Source organism: Cheilinus undulatus, linkage group 1 (assembly GCF_018320785.1).
Source record: "Cheilinus undulatus linkage group 1, ASM1832078v1, whole genome shotgun sequence".
NCBI classification, from domain to species: domain Eukaryota; kingdom Metazoa; phylum Chordata; class Actinopteri; order Labriformes; family Labridae; genus Cheilinus; species Cheilinus undulatus.
In genome coordinates this window covers 27,310,574-27,331,888 of record NC_054865.1, presented here as the reverse complement: position 1 = coordinate 27,331,888, position 21,315 = coordinate 27,310,574, and the positions used below count along the sequence as shown (strand labels likewise).

The 21,315-nt window shown below is 38.4% G+C and overlaps 1 protein-coding gene across 1 annotated transcript; it reads right to left on the bottom strand.

The window, feature by feature from the left end:
- Nucleotides 1-5,694: 5,694 nt before the first annotated feature.
- Nucleotides 5,695-20,818, bottom strand: LOC121511667 (C-type lectin domain family 18 member A-like). The gene is made up of 12 exons (XM_041790399.1): nucleotides 20,631-20,818; nucleotides 19,848-19,939; nucleotides 15,153-15,386; nucleotides 14,956-15,053; nucleotides 14,446-14,567; nucleotides 13,259-13,366; nucleotides 13,068-13,160; nucleotides 12,384-12,490; nucleotides 12,138-12,267; nucleotides 11,865-11,961; nucleotides 11,196-11,287; nucleotides 5,695-5,867 (listed from the first exon to the last, which is right to left on the bottom strand). The coding sequence occupies exons 1-12, from the start codon at nucleotides 20,752-20,754 to the stop codon at nucleotides 5,830-5,832; spliced, it is 1,335 nt and encodes a 444-aa protein (XP_041646333.1). The 5' UTR covers nucleotides 20,755-20,818; the 3' UTR covers nucleotides 5,695-5,829.
- Between the last annotated feature and the right edge of the window lie 497 nt (nucleotides 20,819-21,315).

Here is a 21,315-nt window from a genome sequence, read left to right as displayed (position 1 = left end):
ACAGATCTTGTTTACCATTCCAAGGTGCAATCCTGAAGTCACATATGCTGACTTGGTTTTATAAACAGAAGGAAGAGTTTTTAAAAAAAGAGTTAAAAGAGATGTAAAGGAAATCCTGTCATGGAACTCAGCAACAGCAAGTGGCTGTGGCCTTGATGGTGGATTATTACCATTCTTCATAGCTCAGCGTCAAGCTGCAAGGTCCTAACAGTGACTCAGTTGTCAGCATTCAAATGTGAAATCAAAGTTTGGCAAGGGAAAAGGGAAACGCTATTTAATTCCCATACCACAAGAACAAAAGTCTGCTGATGTCTGAATATGTAGGTGAGTCTGTAAAACTCCTTCAGGCTTTTGGAGCAAGGTTTAAGGACATGAAAGGTAAACACAAAGAACTGAATATAATTGCTATGCTGTTTAATGTGGAAGTAGCTAAATACACAACATGAAATCACTGAGGTGTGAAGCAAAAATGAGTTTAAAGCTAATCTAATCTACTTTTAAAAACTTCAGATCAGTTATTAATGACACTGTGGCAGCATGTGGCACCATCTCTCCAGGTACTGTCCCACCTCCTCTCCATAATGCACAAGGTCGCCCCTGGCTTCTGGACCAGCCCATCGGGTCCTGGGCACCCCGTAAGCGGTGAGCCAGATCAGACCCAGAAAAGCATGCCAAGAGCCTGTAAAAGCAGTGGTGTAGTGGCCATCAGTCAACATTCAGGCCTCACAAGAGCATAGTAAGACCAGGACACATTATAAAAGACCAAATATTTATTTTTTCAAGACTAAAAATTTTTATAATGAAGAAAAATATGTCTGCAGTGTTCCTCTCCTTGCATTAGGCAGTGTCATTTTTCTTGCTGCATTAACATTGAACATTTACACACAGCCTGAAGCAGGAAGCCTGGGTTCACAGAGAAAGTTTACAACCTGCTTCATTTACACCAGACATCTAACTAAAGCTTAAAGCTTTGTACAGTTTACTTACTAAAAAGAAAGCCTGAGCTCACTTTATGGTACACCTCCAGGTAAGTTAGCAGAGCTAATACAAACAAACACAGGCATACAGTACAACTGAAATACAATTATGGTGAATCCAAACACATGCAAAGTAAAGACACCCTAAAACAAATAACCCGATAGAGAGGAACATTATATGTTACAAAGCAAAATGCAACAAACTCAAATTAAGTCATACAAATCACCCATTTGACAACATAAATCACTGAAAAGCCAAATCTATGTAAAAGCTTCAGCATCATTGAGCCTCACACTTTATATTTAAGAGAGCTTGAACCATTTGGATGGCAAGGCAGCTGGCTCCACCACCAAGTGGAGCCAAAACAGCACATTGAATTCCACAAAACTGTGGATATCCACACACTATAGAGCAAACATAAAAGGCAAAACAGAGACAAAAAAGCCAAGGGACAACCAGGAAAAATGGCAAACAAACCCACCCACTACCCACAAGAAAACACAGGCTGTGCTCTCCATACTCTCCACAGAACAAACCACACCCAACACCAAACCTGCAGTCAGATGTTCTGCACAGTAACGGGGGCCGTGTCATCTATCTGTGGAAAGCATGAATGAAAGGAGAGATGGCAAAGCTCATTACCTGTGTGAGGATTACTAAATATCCTAAAGCTGAAGGGTAAGTGCTTGAAAGGCCCACAGCTCAGTCAGACACACCAGAAGATGAAAATGCTTTAAGGTGAGCATCTAGAGTAGCTGAGCCCACAGTGAGCCACGCTACAACCAGAGGTGGAAAAAGTACACAACTTAAGCACTCAAGTAAAAGTACACTTACTCTGGTTAAAATTTACTTTTAGAAAATTAAATGTACTGGTGTATTAATCTACTCAAGTAAATAGTACTGATTAGCTACTGAGGAGCTGTACAGTAAAATATGATCTTTCCTGATTGGCAGGAAAAACATGAGAATAGATCTTCAACCAGGTTGTTCAGGTAAAGTCACACCTCTATAATAAAGTAAAACATAGCAAATTTAACAGTGTTTAATTTAAGTAATAGAGGGTTAAACATTTTCAAGGTGTCTATAATGTCACACTACATATAATTAAACTAATCTTTTGAAAGTCTTACATATTTTACAGTATGACGGAGCTGCTGTAACTCTTGAAAATCTGTGGCAAGGTGGGTCTCCTCTGGCATCACAATGTTTGTATCCCAGTAAGCCTGGCACAGCAGCACAGAGGAAAACTATCGGCTACAATTACTCTCAACTTTTGCACCATCAATGCAATGACTGACTGAAGTTAGCCTGAAGCTAACATCAGCGCCTGGAGCTAGCTGACTGAGCATTAGACACAGAGCCTGCAAGCTCATTTGCAGCAGCACTGTGGTGGCTAGTCTGAATGAGATGATGGACTTCAAATGGCAGTAAATTGTAAAAAAAAAACAAAAAAAAAAGTTTGATGCAGTGCCTGTTGACTAGAACTGGCTGCTCAGCAAGAGAGAGTGAAGGAACCGGCAGTGCAAAGTTATCTACCAGAGTTTTTCCAAGACAGACCACCCAGCCAACATTGGGACCATGGCAAGGGGGTACTTCATACTGCTGTAGTCAGGCTTGAAAAGGTTTCAGAAACCAGATATAGGGATAAGAAGAGGCCTCAAGCTGAGTTAGAACCTTAAACATTTTATGATTTACCAGCCACAAACTGTTGCAAATGTTACAAGCACTTTGGATTAATGTAGGCATGCAGTAATGATGAATTATGAGTGAAAACTTCCCCACATTGGTTGATAAGTAAAATGAGTAAACATCTAGTAATTGTGTAATTATTTTATCTTTAATATGCCCTTAAGAAATACTTTAAAACATTAGCATATTAGCTGTATAACACTGTATTTAGTTCTTTTATTTCAACTTTATCTTGTCCTGATGCTGTTGTGAGCTATTGTTGTTTGTCTCTTAAACTTACCAGCAATAGGCCTCTTCTCAGCTCTCAGAGTCCCAAAGCTCGCATCTCACAGCTTGGTTTCGTGAGCACTTTTAAAACCCTTCACCTTCCATCGTGACTCTGCCTCACCTGCCAGATAAGTGGAGACTGTCTGATACCATACACACCAGGAGAGTTCACCCAGGATGGATGCAGTAGACAAGAGACAGCACTTTTCTCAGAATCTGTCTCCCAACTCCAGTATTTAAGCTTTTTCAAATCAATAACTCATGTTCTTGAGTATGTGTACATATTGTGCTGAATAAAGCTCTTGTGTTATTTAGTGCAGACTGCCTGTGCTCCCAGAAGAATTATTGCTGTAAGGAGAAAGATAGTTTAGGGGATTAGATGTTCTTTTTAAAAGGAGAATACAATGTCTAATGGGTGTGTGTATGTGTGTTTTTGTGTTACTTAATGTGTGTGTTTAGAGACAGCTTAAGGTCTTCAGGATGGCGCTGTGCCGCTGCTCCCACTTTAATTGGCTGCTGGCCCTGCAGCCTCGGCTGAATGGAGAGTCATTTAGGGACCTTTCACTCTCACAGAGGATTGTCGGGTGCCGCTGCAAGAGAAATTGCATTCCTGTTTCCATACAATGGCTGGTCTGAGTCGGGGATGGGGCAAGAGTATCACTGTCATTATCATGACAATGGAAGCTAATTCCACTGCCACTAGCGCCATTCTGAACCCCTCTGTAGCACCAGCTTATCGGGGGGCACCATGAGACCAGCAGGAAGCGACACAACATCGCAAAGATTCGCACATTCACTGTGCACACTCAAACCCACACACGCAAACACTTAAACGTATGAGCCAGCACATCAGCAAAAAAGTTTACTTAAGAGCTAATAGATGCTAAAAATGTTTTGTCTCATTTAAAGCCCCTGCTAGGTGGTTAGCTTGTTGTGTCACAGACTGAATTTTATGTTGATGCCACCTTTATGGCCTACAAAAGCAAACAAGACCATAGGGAAGAAGACTGATTACTGAATAACTAGTCATTTTAATACCACTGAGCACTAGCATTGGGTTGGTGTCAGATGAGGCATTTATTGACATGCTGTCAATGCAGTCTGAGATTTTTCCTTGGATACATGAGTGGACTGATGGATAAAACAATATAAATCAACCCCTGCTGCCTCATATAAACTGGCCAAAACAAAAATGTAACCCCCCAAAGAGATCAAAATTTAAAGATAAACTATTCAGTTGAAGGTAACATATTTTACCCCTTTAAGACAAGTTTATACTGGTCTCAGAGGTCCCCAAAACATGCCTGTGAAGTTTGTTGCTGAAAAACTCCAAGATGTTTCAACCTGTGACATTTTCCCTGTCTTATTCATTTGCACACTTTTACTGCAGCTATGCATGCTGGTCTGACCCCATTATCTGAAGCCTTTCTCCCTTTCTTCCCTCCAAGTGTATCATCATCTACCACCTGGCAGGGTCTTTCTCTGCTCAGCTCAGAGGGCAGCAGGGTGTTGGACCTGAAGGCGGATATTACACAGTCATTGACCTTTTCCAAATTAAACCACCCGCGAAAAAGCACAACCAAAGAGCATCACTTTGAGGGAGGTGTTCTTAGTGAGCTTTAGTGGGGATTTTTTAATTCTGGATTTTGGCTGACAAAAACGTTTAACCTGGATTGAATGGTTTTCACATCAACAGGTAAAAAACATTTTTTAAAATATGGTTTATGAAAGGGTGACATAAATGATGTTGGTGGTTGTGAGTGAGGTCTTGTGTACAAGTGTTACCTAAACTTATATATTTTTACACACACCAACACACGACAACATATTATACAGATGTTCTAGTTTTGGATGTATATAATTTTCCTTTCTCTGAAGCTTTATCACAAGACAGCATGGCTAAAAAGCTGAAAACAAGAAAGACATTGGGTATAGTACTTAATAAATATGAGCTCAGTCAGGACCACTTTGTCAAGAAACACGCATGATTTGCAGCTCTAAATCTTTCTTTATTGGCAATTATTAATTAGCACGTATGCTTTATTTATGTTTGGCAATACACCTGTTGTGGGTTTCCCCTGCCCTTCCATGAGCCAATGTGGAAAATATTATGCAGGATTAGCATATGTTCCTGCCAATAAGGAAAGCTTTAGGCAGGGAGAGAAGAAGCAGAACCCTGAGCAAAGCAGGCATCAATGACAACAGAATGGCATTAATTAAGTAAGAAGTAGAATAAAAGAGGAGCTGGTGTGGAGGAGGGTTGCAAGAGCAGCTTGCAGCGAGAGCAGCCTAGCAGTAAGGCAGCATGATTTGACATCGTGGCCTGCCTGAACTAATGCTGTATGCTCAATTTCTACAACACCATTCATCATGGTGACAAATGACGGCTTATAACGGTTCACATATACCTTATGTTTAGCTTTGAATAAACACAAAACCTGAGCTCTGATCATCTCTCTTTTTAATTTACTGTCCACACTGATCTTTAAAATAATGATGCATTTTCAAGGCACCACTGAGAAACAGTATAAGGCCTTGGCCGTTTTTTTCTTACTCCTTTAACAGCACTAACAGAAATTTCATCCTTTAGCGATGGCAAACCTACTGTAAGGGATTTTGAGGCCAGAGAAAGGCCAGGGATTGGAAGAAATACAATAGGGGAGAGAAAGTATGTGAGCAGTGAATGGTAGCCCAAGTGGAAATGCAAAGAATAAAACAATCGTTTTCTAGGTAACTCTCAATTTTTTAATAATAAACTATTCAAGATTTAATATTAATACATGTACAGTATATACAGTACATCTAAACTACAGTGGCCTGTGTTCCATAAAAGGATGAAACATGCAGATAACTTCGGCAATATCTCCTGCACATTTAGTTCATAGCAAATCCAGGTCACCTGAATTCCTCCCACTTAGCAATGTGCTCTGCAGCTGTAAAGGAAATAAAAACACACATTAAAGTTACTGATTTCTTGGAAACTGATCACTGTTTAAAGAAAAGGAAAATAAAAGAAAACAGAAACAGCAGCAGTTTGTATTATAAATCCTGAGTCAGCCTACTCAACTGTTCCAGTTGAAAAATCTGCAGTGTTGGATTAACTAAAGGAAATCTGTGATTCATAATGATTAAAAACTTTAATCATTTTGTTATATTACATATTGGTGATCAATATGAAAGAACAAGTCCAAGGCAGTCATTTATGATGCAGCATTAGATTAATAAAGAAACTAAATAACTAACGATTACCAATTCATGGAGAAGGATGAGATTAACAAATTTTGTAATTATTGCTAACCCTTTCAAAATGTGTAAACCAAATCATAGCTCTCTTTTAGCTCTTCATTTTTTTGCACATGTACTTTTGAATATGTTATCATTTTGCTGTTTTTACATGATTGAAATAAACATTTAAATTAAATCAATTAAGCTAATTTAATTGCCAGTTAACACAACAAAGCAATAGAGGCTGAATTGGGATAAAGCATTCAATCATCTGAATGTATTTCACAATATTACACTTCGCTGGTGTACCCCTTGTTTGAGAGACGGGCTGTGAATTCTACTAAAGATTTAGACTTCACAAGCCTTTTATTATCTTGAAACAATGTTTTGTTTTTTAATTATTTTTTGTTGCTTATACACACAGACAAACTTTAAAACAGGGCGACACATCAAGATCTTTAAGAGGTAAAGCTGTTCAATCAAATATGTTATCAAAAATGTTGTAGCAACATAGCAGGCATTTAAAAAAGATCTTTAGCTATGAGTGATCAATAACAGATTACACATCAACCACTCCAAAAGACACAATAAGCAGAACAAAACTAGCACTCTGCCACTATCTTATTCTTCACCCAATCAATCGCTCAGAGGCTCTGATGGCAGAGCACCAAGTGTCATTGATTTGGACTGAGTGTAATGTTTAAATGTGTGGGCAGGATCACAGAGAGATTTCAGCGTTGTGTGCACATCATTAACAGACACACTGGATTAACATTTAACCCTCCACTCTGCAGTTATTATCAGAGACTGAGGCTGTGAAACAAGTCAATTCTTTTGCCCAGTAGAGCACAGAGGGTGAGAGGAAGCTCTTTGTAAATTTGCAAAAATAATTATTGTCCAAATAAATAAAAAGTGGTTTAAAGCATGAGTGACAGCTAAGTGATGTTTCTTTGTTAAACGGTGACTCAGACCACAGAGTAAAAAAATCAGCTGCGGTGTCAAACTGATGGCCTGAGTCTGCAGCTTACTGGTTTTAGCCACTTTAACTTCTATGTGTTTGTTTTCTGGCAATCTTATTCATTATTTTAACACAAAAAATAACATTATTCCCTCAGCAGTTGGCAGGTCAAACTCTGATAAGACAACAAGTATAATATGCAATGCCCTTTGAATTCTTTGTCATTTTTACAATGTTTTTTTAAAGTTATCTGCACTGAAGACATCACAGAGGGCTGTAACCAATCAAAGCCTAAGTTTATGTGTCAAAATGATGTTATGCTGTTGATATTTCAGAGCAAAATGATTAAAGTAAATATCTTGATTCCCCTGTGTCATGTTGAACTGACAGCCTTTGCATAGCTTGTTGTAAAATCACAATACATTTTTTGTCAATGTAGTGTGGTAGGTTTAAGTAGCCTTGGAAAGCCAAAGGAGGTTTTATGTCATCAGGCAGATTTACCTTCTTTCATTTCAATTTGATACAACTGTGTCTGGTCTGAGAATTAATGGACCAATCAGCGTCATTTGAGGGGAAAGAGAGAGTAGCCATGGGCAGGGTGTAGCAGTACTGCAAGCCAGTAAACAATGGCAACCAGTGGAGCAATTAGCTCAAATGAAAGCTATAGTAGTTTTTCTCTATTAAAAGAACAGCAAAGATCTGCACTGAAGGGTTTTTTTGGTGGAAGACGATTTTGCTCTTCTCTTGTCTGGTTTTGCCAAGAGTTGGATTAATCAACTAGCTCCACAGTTTAGTTTCAGTTTGGTCTAGTTTTATTCAATCATAACACAACTCCAAACATTTTACACCGTATAGACATTTCAAACAAAATCAATAGTCATGTGTTGAGTAATGACATAAACTATCCTATATTTTCAACTATTTAAGCTAACAACAGATAATCAATCACGCTTGTAAGCTTCAAAAATAGCTTTACAACCCATTTTCTTGAAAACCAAAAGTGAATGATATATTTTTAAATTTATATTGTCATCACTCCAGAATTTAACTCCAACAATAGAAACACATCTCTCCTCTTAATAACCTTTTTAGCTTTTTGTACAGTAAATTTACAAACATCTCTGAGATTATATGGACTCTCTTGAATTGAAAAGAACCTCTGTACTGAGTCAGGGAGCATTTTTGATTTTGCTCTGAACATCATTTGCATTATTTTGTAGTAAAACAAATCATAAAATTTCATAACATGAAATTATTTCATCACATGACAACATGACATCAGAATTAATTGATAGTGAATAACAATAATATTTGCCTCTCAAGCTTGTCTTATGAAGTTTACGCCAGTGGACAGCACATGTCTACTATGTCATGTGTTTTGTTGCCCTGACTGGCACTTCTTAAATGGGACAGACAGAAGATTCATCCAAAATTGTTTTCAAACGTTGAGCCCTTTTTAACACAGACTAAGGGCAGTTGCCCAGTTGGATGCAAAATACATCCCATGCGATGGATATATGAATCAGTCCAGCTGGCATGTCAGGTTACTTTCTGACTCTTGTGCAACACAATTTAGTAAAACAATGGGGATAGCTAGGTGGGAGTTTTGCTGTTCAGAAGTTTGTGTAGTTGATTGGGGACTGAGATCAGCAGCTAATAAAATATTACTCAATTCTGTGTCACTGAAATCTGTAAGTATGGGCTTTATTTACCAATTTCTACACACTCTTGACCTTCAACATTGAATTTCTTTTCTACCTGAATTTTATGATGCCCAAGCCTACTGACTTCTTTCACTGATCTGTTTTTTAAACAGATACAGTTTTTCTGATGCATACCTAAGAGTCCAAGCTTTATCTATTTTGTGATGCAAGAGAGGACCACAGTAAATAACACACTACAGTAAACAGAGAATAACCTTGAAAATGTACACAGCCGTCTGTAAATTCCAAAACACCTACTTTCAAACACAACACAGTCCAACAACCTTGCAAAACAAATCTACTTGTGGGTGCAAAAGAATTATCCCGAAGCTGAACCTGTAGTTGTCAACTATGGTAAGAAAATAAAGTCACTAGTTCCTCTTTCTATGTGGTTTCACCAAACCTGACAAAGCACTGATCAGACTAACGTCTTAAAATGACTCCATTTGTATGGCATGTCTGGTCTTTTTGCGGGGCTGATCATCTTTCAGCTGTCAGGAGGCATAAACAGATGATTGTGTCTGCATACATTTGTACTGTATTTGTTCTAATCAAATCTCCACATTTACAGTGTTTGGTCTCAGTGTGGGATCACAAACACCTGAACATGAAGAGAAGCCTGCAGTGTATCAAAAAACGTGCACTCTTTCTACCAGAAAATGCTTTATTATAAAATCATTCATTTGCCTTATTAGTCAATCCACAGGCTAATGATCAAACCTGACGCTCACTAACAATCATACTGATAGAAACTTTATTGACCCCACAATGGATTTAAAATGTGTTTCTTACTGACAGACATACTGCTACTGTCTTTGATTCTCTTCATAATCTAATAAACAGAAATAACTGACAACTAAAGGAAAGATTTAAATCTGGATCTTCTGATTTTATGTGCTTTTAACATGTTTTATGTTTGAAGGTGAATTAGAAAACAAATCAAATATTAAACTCAATACTGATTCACTCTTTAATATATATTTTATTAAATTTATTTTCAATATTTCACTATAAATACTTATTAAACACGTTTTAAATCCCAGTCTATCAGATATTGAGTCTTTTAAACTACTGGTGTTTTTGTTCTGGTTGTGTCCATTATCGTCTGGTATAAACAGAGTTGTGTTGACGTCGACTGTGTAGCAGCGTTTAATCAGAGAGTGATATCCAATAAGGGGGCGTGTCTTAGAAAGAGTTCCAGGAAGCCTGCTCTCATGTGTCTCTGCTCATCGGTCTTCAAATCTCAGTCATCTGTCCTCGGTCTTCAGTCTTCAGACCAGCTAAGGGTCTTTGGAATGGTCCTTAAAATGGTGGATAAGAAACTACTTCTGGTTTGACTGAAGACTGAGGGCCAAGGACTGATAAATAAACAATTTGGGATACGGCCTGTGTGTAAAGTTACTTTTCTATTCTGTGAGAATGAGGTGTATGAGTGGTTCGTATGTTGGTGAGAGGTGCTTTCTCAAGCTAATGCCATCCAGCTGTGCAGTGCAGCCAACTGAGAATCTGGATTGGTGCACAGGTACTACAACTAATTAGCCAGTGAGAGGGGGACTGCTCACCAACTCAACTAAGAGGCCTGCATGTGCCATTATTCAGCACTGCCTTGTGTAAAAAAAGAAACTAGGGTTTAAGTTAATATGTAAATCAAGCAAAATTAAGTAAATTTAAACATAAGATGAAACGAACCGAGAGAGAAGCACAATAATACTGTAAGTCATATGTGTCAAACTTTGTAGATAATCTCCTACATGGCCTCTATTATTTTTTTCAATCAGAGAAAGGAGCAGAAAAAAGCCTACTGGACAGTAAAACATACTGAAATCCTGAGCTAAATTACAGAGATGCAGATTCACAAGGGATTAGTATTACCTGTCAACCAATGTGTGTGCTGAAATATGGCGGCTAATTTACCCTGAAATTTTTACTGCGGGGCTTTTTACTCTAAAAACACAGACTCAGACTTTACTAATCCCATGTGAATAGGGCTTTAGAAGCTTTTTTGTGTGACGTTAGCCTCAACATAATTAGTTATATTTCAATGTCTTCAAAAAAATAAGGCAGAATGAATCAGCATTTTTAGGAGAGTATAGTTAGGTAGATATCACAATTTGGCCAAAAAATGACTTAGGCAATTATGCTATCAGGCTAACAATAATCTGTATGGCTCTAGTTCCACATCAGTCAAGATATTTCTCATATTTAGATTTGTAGGATCTCATATTCTGGACACATTTTTCTTAGGTTGTTTTATTTCTGTTCAGTTACACTGCGATATGGGTGCAGTTTTGTTGGTTTTGTGCCATAAAAATGTCAAGAAAAAGTCTCAACTATCCAAACTTAACTTTCATCCACTCACTTAGAAAGAGCCTTACCGTGTTGGCAGATGTATCTGTTGTGTGTTTTACAGCGCTGGTCATTCCAGTTAAAGGCACTTGATGCCTGCAGCTCTACACAGTTTCCAAAACTAGATACAGAAAAGAAGGGATAAGAGACTGAATACTGATGTTTCTCCTGCACATTTTAAGATTCAGGCAATTAAAAAAAAGTTTCATGTAAAGTTGATGGACAATATATATATAGAAACATAGTTTTTTAGATGGATGGATGGATGGATGGATAGATAGATAGATAGATAGATAGATAGATAGATAGATAGATAGATAGATAGATAGATATCGACATCTAGTGGTTAGCACCCAACATCACTGCCTTTTGTTGTAAGCTTTTAAAAAAGAATTTATGACTGATAACTTTGTAGATTTTCATTTCAAAAATCTTCATTTCAGAGATGAAAACAAATGAAAGATTTTTTTTTTTTTTTACAGCAATCACTAATAAATGATCTTAAAGTCAGACATACAGTAGATCCACAGAAAGATATAGCTGCAGATATAAAAAGGCTTGGAGCTCCCCCCTACAAAGTAATTTTCTACCCTTCATGTGGTGTGTTTTATGTGTGCGTGTCTGTGTTTGCACTAAGCCCTCCTTTTTTATGATGTGCTCTGCAGTGGCGAACGTCTGTGAGTAAATGTGTCTCTTACCCTTGGTTGTCAGGTTGCCCAAAGGCAAAGCTGCTGAATCTGGCGATCTCTCCTGTGTCCCAGCGAAATGAGTCTTTCAAAGGCTTATATGTCAAACCTGCAGAGCAAAAACATTGCTGTTTTTATCCCTGCAGCATCTCCATAACCTCCACCTGCTACTACATCTGCTCAAAGCGACAGCAGAGTCTGCTGCCTAATCTGGTTGCTCTGTAGTGTCAAAAAACAACACTCATACTTTTAAATAATTTGGGTGAGCAAGCTAAAAGTTTATACCAATCCAGAAGTTTTGTGTCTCAAAGTCGTTGTTGATGACGTCGTTGCTTGTCTCCAGCTGGCTGAGATAAAACGCCAGGATGTCCTGAACTTTCTGATTGTGGATTTGAGCTAAAATACCTCCTTGCCCCTGGTGGTTCAAACAACAGAAAGGTGAAAAATAAGACAATAAGATATGTGGGGGTTTGATGCTGAAGCTGCAGTTATCTTCATTTTTTTCCTGGGCAACACACACCTGTCTCTCACCTGACAGAGACTCTTGGCTCCATAATAAGTATCTGCTTCTGAAGACACCATGAAGCAGTCGCCATCTATCATCACGTCACAGCTGTGGAAGGGAAACTGCACCTTTTCTGTAAAGACAAAACCCTTAACAATGTATGGAAGTATGCTAGAGGTGTAACGGTAAGCAAAAAGTTCAGTATGTGTTGGTATGTTGATTAAACCAAAAACCATAGAATTTGTTATCCTTAATTGGGAACTTGGAAACTTTCCTTGTCTACCTTGTCTGAATTGCAGTATCTATAGTTCAGGCATTCAGGCCTCTAGATTAAAAATAATGCTGCAACTTTCTACCAAAAACTCACTAATTTCTTCACACTAATTCAAGAGGATCTGGCTGCAGACCTCTATGGTGGGGTGTTTTGAGCTCTTCTGTTGCAGAACTCTGGAAGTGACGTACATTACCCAAGCAAGAAGCAGAATGACTTACTAAATGATGTATAGTTTCTGCTTGTTGTCAGAGGTTATGGTAAGTGGCTATTTCTCACGACAGCAGAATTTTGAGTAAAAATAAAAATTTACTGAGGGAAACCCAAAGAGGGTAAGGGTTAGAGACCCAAACCCTAAAGGTTAAGGTTAGGCAAGTCCCCAGACATGGTTATCACTTCACACTAATATAAACTTGCTTTGCAAGCACGCTGGTCTCACCTGCACACTCAGCTCCACCATAGCCAACATCACACAGACAAGAGCATTCTTCTTCTTTGAAACGACCGTGCACACACTGCACACTGCATCGCACTGAAAAACATCAAAACACTCAGTACAGCAAAATCTTGCTGTCTGCTTTAAATAACCTAATAAGACTGACACTTCTGTCTTGATACGAATACTCTTACCCTGGCAGAGGCGTCCGGTAAAACCAGGGTTACACTTGCACTTGCAGGATGAAATGTTGAGATGGCCGTTATGACCACAGCTCATACGACACGGATTCTTTGGGATCTCTGAGAACAAATGCATGCACGCACATCACACACAAGCACATGCAAAGATTCACAATGCAAATTAAACATCTAGACATTGTGTTTATTATGACCTAAAAACAAAAACTTACAAATTCATCGGTGAATTAATCTTCTGTCTGCAGACTGAAGCTCTATGAGGCCAAGAATCCAAACATTTTATTTACTCCTTTTCCTCATGATGATCAGTAAATTTCAGTTGGTTTTTCAACATGTGGACTTATGTACATATGTTTATTCAGGATAACAGCCAGCTGTATAGTGCTAATGACTTAATTTTTTTTTTTTTGAGAATGAACTCAGCTCTGTTATCTCAAGATGAAGGGATACATATGTTGAGATCATGAAGAAACAATTGTCCACTTTGGGTTTCTGTAGCAGTTGTGGCACTATTCTTTATGTGTAATTCAAATGAAACTCACATTGATGGCAGAGTTGTAGAAATGGAATTTGGGAGAACAATGGGTATGCTGAAATATTTTGAAGTCAAGCAGTTAAAGTTCCTTTGTGTTCTTTAAAACCACTTAGTAAAGCAAAAAAAAACAAGGTTTTACATTTAACCCCTTAAAGCCTGATAATGCAGTAATAGCCAGAAAATTCTTGTTTTTTGGAGATGAGATGTTTATTTAACGTTCTACATAAATCCAAAAAAGAAAAGGTGCCATAAAATTTCACAAAAATATTTTTTGCATCACATCTGATACATCAGGCCTTTTTCCTGATAATCCACTGGAGGGCATTTTTATCATTCATCAGATTGTATTCAACATGTTTTTGAGTAATTGATTGATCATATTGATTAGATAGAGGTCTCATAAAAGTATGTATCAAATATGATACAACAGGCCATAAGGGGTTAACCTTGACACAACTTTTTTGCTGATAGTAAAACTTCACTGAATGTTCTCACCCTAAATATTCTGAGCGTCAAGGGGGGCAAAATTTGCTTACACATACTCTATATAAAGCATGCAAAATAAACAAACCTTGAAATGGCTGGACATGCAAAAAATATTTAAATATTCAGGATATACTGAAAACATATACATTTATAGTCTTACCACATAATCCACCCACATGGTCCCACAGTCTAAAGCAGCCAGACATGGAGGAGGTACAGAGAGAGCAGTACAGCCCGGTCTTGTAGGGTGTCACAAGCTGACCATTGACCTCCCAGTTACCCCTGCAGCAACGCAAATATAAACAGCAAAATACAGGAGATAAGAGATACAATATATACAATTGGTTGTGGTATGGTGGGTGAGGGAAATCTACTGTTTCAAATGTCATATCCTCCTACAGAAGAGGGACCTGTTTTTAGAGCATTCTTATTCACAGATGCTGCAGAATTATTTCAGTTAAACACCACCTGTACAAGAACTACCTGGAAAGCAGTATTGAACATGGATTATGATATGCATCATAATCACCCTTTCCCAACATGCACAGACTTTCTTTTTTCTTTAAATCTTTCATAGATATTTGAAAGCTGGAACACAGATAGACATGTTTAAGACTGTCTGTTCAGTTTAATTTCACTATATATTTTACAAAAAGTGAGAGGTTGTTACCCAGGATAATATGCACAAACAAATATCTCCCAGAGGTCTCCTTCTCTCAGACACAGCTGGGTGGCACAGCCCACCTGATTTGAAGTGGCCCACACCATCTACACAACAAGAGACAACAAAAGAGGGAAAGACATAATGCATCAGTGCTTTGACATACTGTACCTAAATACATACAGACAGATAGATAAAGCAAATACCTGTGTGTAGTGCTGGCAGGATGCATTTTCACTACACTGCCCACTCAAATAGAGAAATTCGTCTCCCTCCTCAAACCAGGAGTCAATGACGTCAGAAAATGAGTTGACACCGTATGCAGAAAGATGTGTGTTCCAGCCAACGTGAGCGACAGGTGAGGAGTGTTGAGGGGAAGAATCTGTGTGACACGATGCCGCTCTCTCCTTGGAAAGTAAGGCCAACTTCTCATTCCACTCCTTTTAAGACAATAAATATTATTAAAATAAATACATTTACTATTAATAATCAATAATTACAGTGAAACATACAATAGAAAATTTCAATTTTGCCCCACATAAAGTCAGTTTTCTTAGGCAGTATCTCATCTACCATCCATCAGCGGATGTCTATACTTAAAAATACATAGAAATGATGTTTTAAGTATGTAAGAATAAAATGCATTTTTGTAACTTCTGACTAACATACACATTTTAGACCTCTGTATTTTTCAGTATTGGCATTCAAAAACTCACTAAGACTATACCTGTAATGTACAGAAACTTGAAAAACTTTCCCTTGAAAAAATTCTATAACAAATGAGACAAACTGTATATAAATATTATAAACCCATCATATTTTTCATGATTAATCAAAATAATGAATCAGCAAAATAGCTATGTAATTTCATGAAGAATCTTAAATTAGACATTTGCATCACAACTCCTTTCAACATAAAAATAAGTTATTAGAGAGTCTATCATACTTGAAGTTTCTCTGTGAATCTGGGATGAGGGTCATTTTGTATTAAGAGTGAATGGGAAGAAAAACTCTTTTTGGCATGAATGCCATTCCTCTGATTACATTAGTGTTTTCTTTTCCATCTTAATCCTTTCAGGGGAGCCAGTAAGCGAGAAACATGCAGGGAGACACTTTGGCACAGCTGGTAGACTACAGCAGGTTCAACAAACACAGACACACTCTTATTGTGTGCAACTATGTAAACACTGCTCTAAGTGGCACATTTTCTTAGATTTGCAGTGATGGGTGTTTCTAATAAAAGACTAGTTTCCACTATCAATCAGCTGTATGTGCTTGAATAAAAACTTTGTGGCTTTATTATTCTAAGATGAATAAGCTTAATTAATAAACCCCCGTATGTTTAATTTTCACCTCAGCAACATTACAGTAAAGTATCAAAGCTTAGGAATTTCAGGAAGAAATTGATGATTGCATAACTAAAGATTTATATCTTCAAAGTTATTACTGAACTTTGATATCTGTGTCTTAAAGTAGTTTTATTACCTCTTAATAATTATTTGCCTGAAGAAGTGAAGAAAAATTTGCAGGCAAGGCAATGGGTGTGAAAGGGAGGAGCATCATTTATTCCTCAAGTATTGGTATTTTATCTAACCCTGAGAGTAAAGCCTTAAGGGCTATATTATAATCACTTCAGCACAATCTCATCATAATGCTAACTGGTTCATCCTTCAGCGGAAAAATCCTCATTCAGACTCACAAACACAGCCGAGGCCTTGAGCCTTTTAACGTTTATCAGTAAAGCTCTTTAATATGCCTCTTGAGCTGAGCAAAGCCTCCTCTAAGGGCTTTCACAGGGAAATTACCTGTAATACCGGAGTTTTGAACGCAGAATGATTATCCACATCGTCTTTTTCTCATTACAGCCTTATCAGTAGAGAACAGTTCTCTGAGGCTGAAGAGCAGTCGAAGAAAAAAGGGGCTCAGTCTGCGCGGGTGGCTTTGAGGATGTAATCTATGACAGACTGAGAGTCTGCCCTCGTACAAACCTTATATTAGGGCCAGAGGATATCTGCTGCATTGTGAGTTTCTTAATATGTCCGTCGTTATACCTTGTGGTAATAATCACATGGAAGACAGTGAGCAGATAAAAACTGTATGGTAAAGTAATAGATGGAATAAGATAGGGAGAGGATTAGGTTGAAGTGTTTAGAGGAGAGAGGGATTAAAAATACCTGAGTCAAAAGTTGGTGTGTAGAATCGCTGCACATTCAGCGCATTTAAACTCCGTTTTATCAGTAATAGAAGAACTTACTAATTATAACATTGCTATGTGGAATTTTCCTAGAAAATAGATTGATTGTGCACCCCTTACATGATCTTGCACAGGTTAAAGATTAAACAGGGAGACTGTTCCATGTTCATTCATTCCTATAGAGATTCATACTCCTAAAACCTAGAAATGTGTTAACATTTTAGCATCTCTGGTTCTATTGTCTTAGAGCCTATCAGACATTTGAATTTCTAGATAGATGCCAGAAATAAGGTCTGTGGTCAACACAAGCTTAAGTGCCTTATTTGTGACTTCTAAAGCTTTTTCATATTCTGTTTAACAGGGACATTGAACAACATTGTGGGGAACATTTAAACCCATCTGAAGTGTCTATAAAAAGTATTCACTCCCTTGAATGTTTTACTTTTTTTACATTAAAACTCTTTAATGTCAACGTGTACACCATATTCTACAAAGAAATGTCAATTTAATAAAAATATGTAATGTAAAATAAGTGACTGCATAAATATTCACCCCTTTCAAGTCAGTATTTAGTAGATGCACCTTTGGCTGCAATCACAGCTCTGAGTCTGTGTGGATAGGTTTCAATCAGGCTTGCACATCTGGTCAAGCCACAAGCTCCCTATTGGATTCAGATCTGGGCTTTGACTCAACCACTCCAGAACATTCACCTTGTTATCTTTAAACCATTTCTGTGTGGTTTCACAAAATGCTTGGGGTCATTATCTTGCTGGAAAAATCTTCTCCCAAGCCGTAGTTTTCTTGCAGACTGAATAAGTGTCCTCCAGGATTTTCATATATTTTGCTTCATCCATTTTAGCTTCTACCTTTATAAGCCTTCCAGGGCAGGCTGCCGAGAAGCATCCCCTTGGTATGATGCTGCCACCAGCTTGCTTCACAGTGGGAATGGAGTGTTTGTGGTGACATGCAATGTCTGGAGTCCACCAAACATCACATCTTGTCTGATGGCCAAAAAAGCACCATTTTGGTCTCATCACCAAAGAACTTTCTTCCACTTGGCAATGGAGTATCCCACATGTCTTTTGGTGAACTCTATTCAAGATTTAATGAGTTTTCTTCAACAGTGGCTTTCTCTTTGCCACTCTCCCATAAAGCTTTGACTGGTGAAGAACCCAGGCAAGAGTTGTTGGATGCAGAGTCTCTCCCTTCTCAGCTCCTGAAGCTTGTAACTCCCGCAGAGTAGTCATAAGTGTCTTGGTGGCCTCTCTCACTAGTCCCCATCTTGCATGCTCACTCAGTTTGTGAGGATGGCCCGATCTAAGCAGATTTACACATGTGCCATATTCTATCCATTTCTTGATGATGCATTTGACTGACTTTATTTCCCCTGACTTGTACTTTTCAATACCTATTTCTTTGAGCTGCTTGCAGTGTTCTTACATCCTCATGGTGTAATGGTAGTCAGAAATACTGATGAACCAGTGACTGGACCCTCCCAGACACAGGTGTCTTTATACTACAGTCACTTGAGACACATTCACTGCACTCAGGTGATCCCCATTTCACTAATTATGTGACTACTAGCACAATTTGGCTGGACCTCTATTGAATAGTTCTCCTCAAACAATGGTGACTGGTCAGTTAATTCTATGACTGGGTGTAAACGTTGTAGATTGTAGCTTTGCGAGATGGATCTGCCAGATGACCTACATGAAATCTGGCCAATCCATCAGCTTTGCAAATAGAGGAGACAAAATACATTGCAATACATTTTTTAACAACTCTAGAGTCTGATAGCTTTTGGTTTGGTTCTTTTCTGACATAATAAGTTCTGTTGTATCAGAAGCCAAACATTGCTAGTGGGGGTGTGTGTGTGTGTGTGTGTGAAAAACCTTGTATCTCTAAAATCACCGCTTTTCAAGGAATAAAAAGTTCTTGTTTTAACTTTTAAACCATTTGCCATTTCTTGTCCTTTTTTTTTTTGCCACTTTTAACCAATTTCTGCCACTTTTTGCCCATTGTTGCCAGTTATCACCCATTTTTGCCCATTTTAACCAATGTTACCACTTTTTATACTATCAATCAATTTTTGCCACTTTTTTCCCCAACCTACTTTTGCCTGCTCCATCCATTTTTGCCACTTTTAATCTATTTTTCCTGCTCCTTGCCCTTTGATGCCACTTCTTTTTGCCCCTTTTCACCCATTTTTGCCACATGTATGCACTTTTACCAGTTTTTACCACTTGCCACTGCCAATTTTTATAATGGCTTAATTTTACATTGGACCAGAATTTCGCTGACCTCCATGGGCCCACAGTTTGGCTATGCCTGAGAAAGCGCTCCTCTTTATCCCCCCTAATGGGCGGTCTTGACTCTCACCATTACCATTAGCTCCTTTCCATGTCTTTGCTTTGCTCTGTTAGCTTGTCTTTACTCAGAAGAACATTGGTTAGACTACAACGCAATGGAATAAAATTGTCTCCCAGTCTACAGTCTTCAGAAGTCTTTACCCAAAGAAAATATGTGCTGCAGAGACAGACAAAACCCTGTAGTATTCAAATCTACAATGCGATAATAAACCACCACAGCGTTCTTCACAAAAGTTCAGACAGATAACAAATGGATGATGTCAAACTGCCTTAAACTCAACTTTAAGGAACAGCATTCATACCATGCAGAGAAGAAATGGACAATAGATGCCACAAACCATTTTTTGCATGTTGGCTGCCATGGGTTTGACCCGGCTGCGCAGTCTATTGTGCTGAGCAACAATCTGCAAGTGGTCCTTCACCCCCAGCCCTGCAAGAAAAACACAAACGCTCATGTAGAGTAGCTCTTCTGTTGTCACCATGGCAACACAATGCTAATGGCATGGCGGGATGTTTGAGTGTTTGAAGAGGTTGTAGATCAGTGGTGTTGGTTATAGTTTCACTCCAAATTAATTGACCAAAATAAAATAAAATGTCGTGCAGTGTTTGTAGGACCAACTGTGCTGTCAAAGGATTAGTTCCACCCTGTTTTATAACCAGTTAAAATTCTCAACAGGTGCTTTAATATTATCCAAGTCCATCTGAGCATCGAAGCGAAGCAGCTAGCTTGAATCAGCTTTACATTTAATAAAAATAAACTTTCTCTGAGTTCGGCAGAAAATAATAAAAATGTTTTTGAAAACTACTGAAAGCTATTACTACTGATTTTGAAAACTACAGCCAGATTTCAGTGGAACAGCAGGCAGGGACAGTGACGTTTCTGCTGCTGTTTTTCCAGATGGATTCAGACAGCTTAACACTTTGAGTCCTCAGTCTAATGGATTACCGCCTGATGCCAACATATGATTAACGACTCATTTAAGTATCTCAAAATAGCATACGCGCTACAGCTTAATTCACTTTCTCTTAAAATCCTCCAAAATGTTTTCAAGTTGAAGAAGTTCATGCAGTGGGTCCCTCGTGGCTACCTGCCTCCTCGTGCGCACTAACAGTGTTCTCACCAGTGATGGTGGTCCTCTGCTGCTCCGCCGTGTCTCTCATAATCCGGCTAGCGAGGATAAACGGATGGAGCAGGGACAAAACAAAGCACAGATCCAAACACCGTGAAGCTGTGACAGTCTGCATCGTGAATTCGTGAAGTTACTCCAACAAAGTGCGGCCACTTGCTCCATGACTGTCCTCTGCCCCCTCCTCTGCTCCTCCCCCCTCTTGTCTTCAGCTTTCACATCACCCTGCAGCTGCGCCATGAGGCCCGTCTCCACTGAAACAACCCAGAAGATGCAAGTGCATCTGCCCAATTTCTTAAAAAAATTTCTCATCCAAGCTAAAACGTCCAGATAAGTCAAAAGAAACATCTTAGTTCAAGATTTAAAAGTATAACTAAGGCTTGGATTTCTGGTAAAAAGAACAACATTTTGCTCGTTAAGTGTCAGGAACTGAGATGTGATGTAGAAAGTTTAGAAAGACATTTAACAAGTAAATTTTGTACGCCCAATTGGAAAATGATTTCTACGGAAGTCCTACAGGGTCATATATTCACATATATATATGACCCTGTAGGGGTATATATATATATATATCACATACATATTCACATACTCTTCATAATGAGTTGATTTATCCCGTTATTACAAGAAAACAGAGTAAATAATATATGTGAAAATGTAGCCCTTTGGGGCTTCCGTA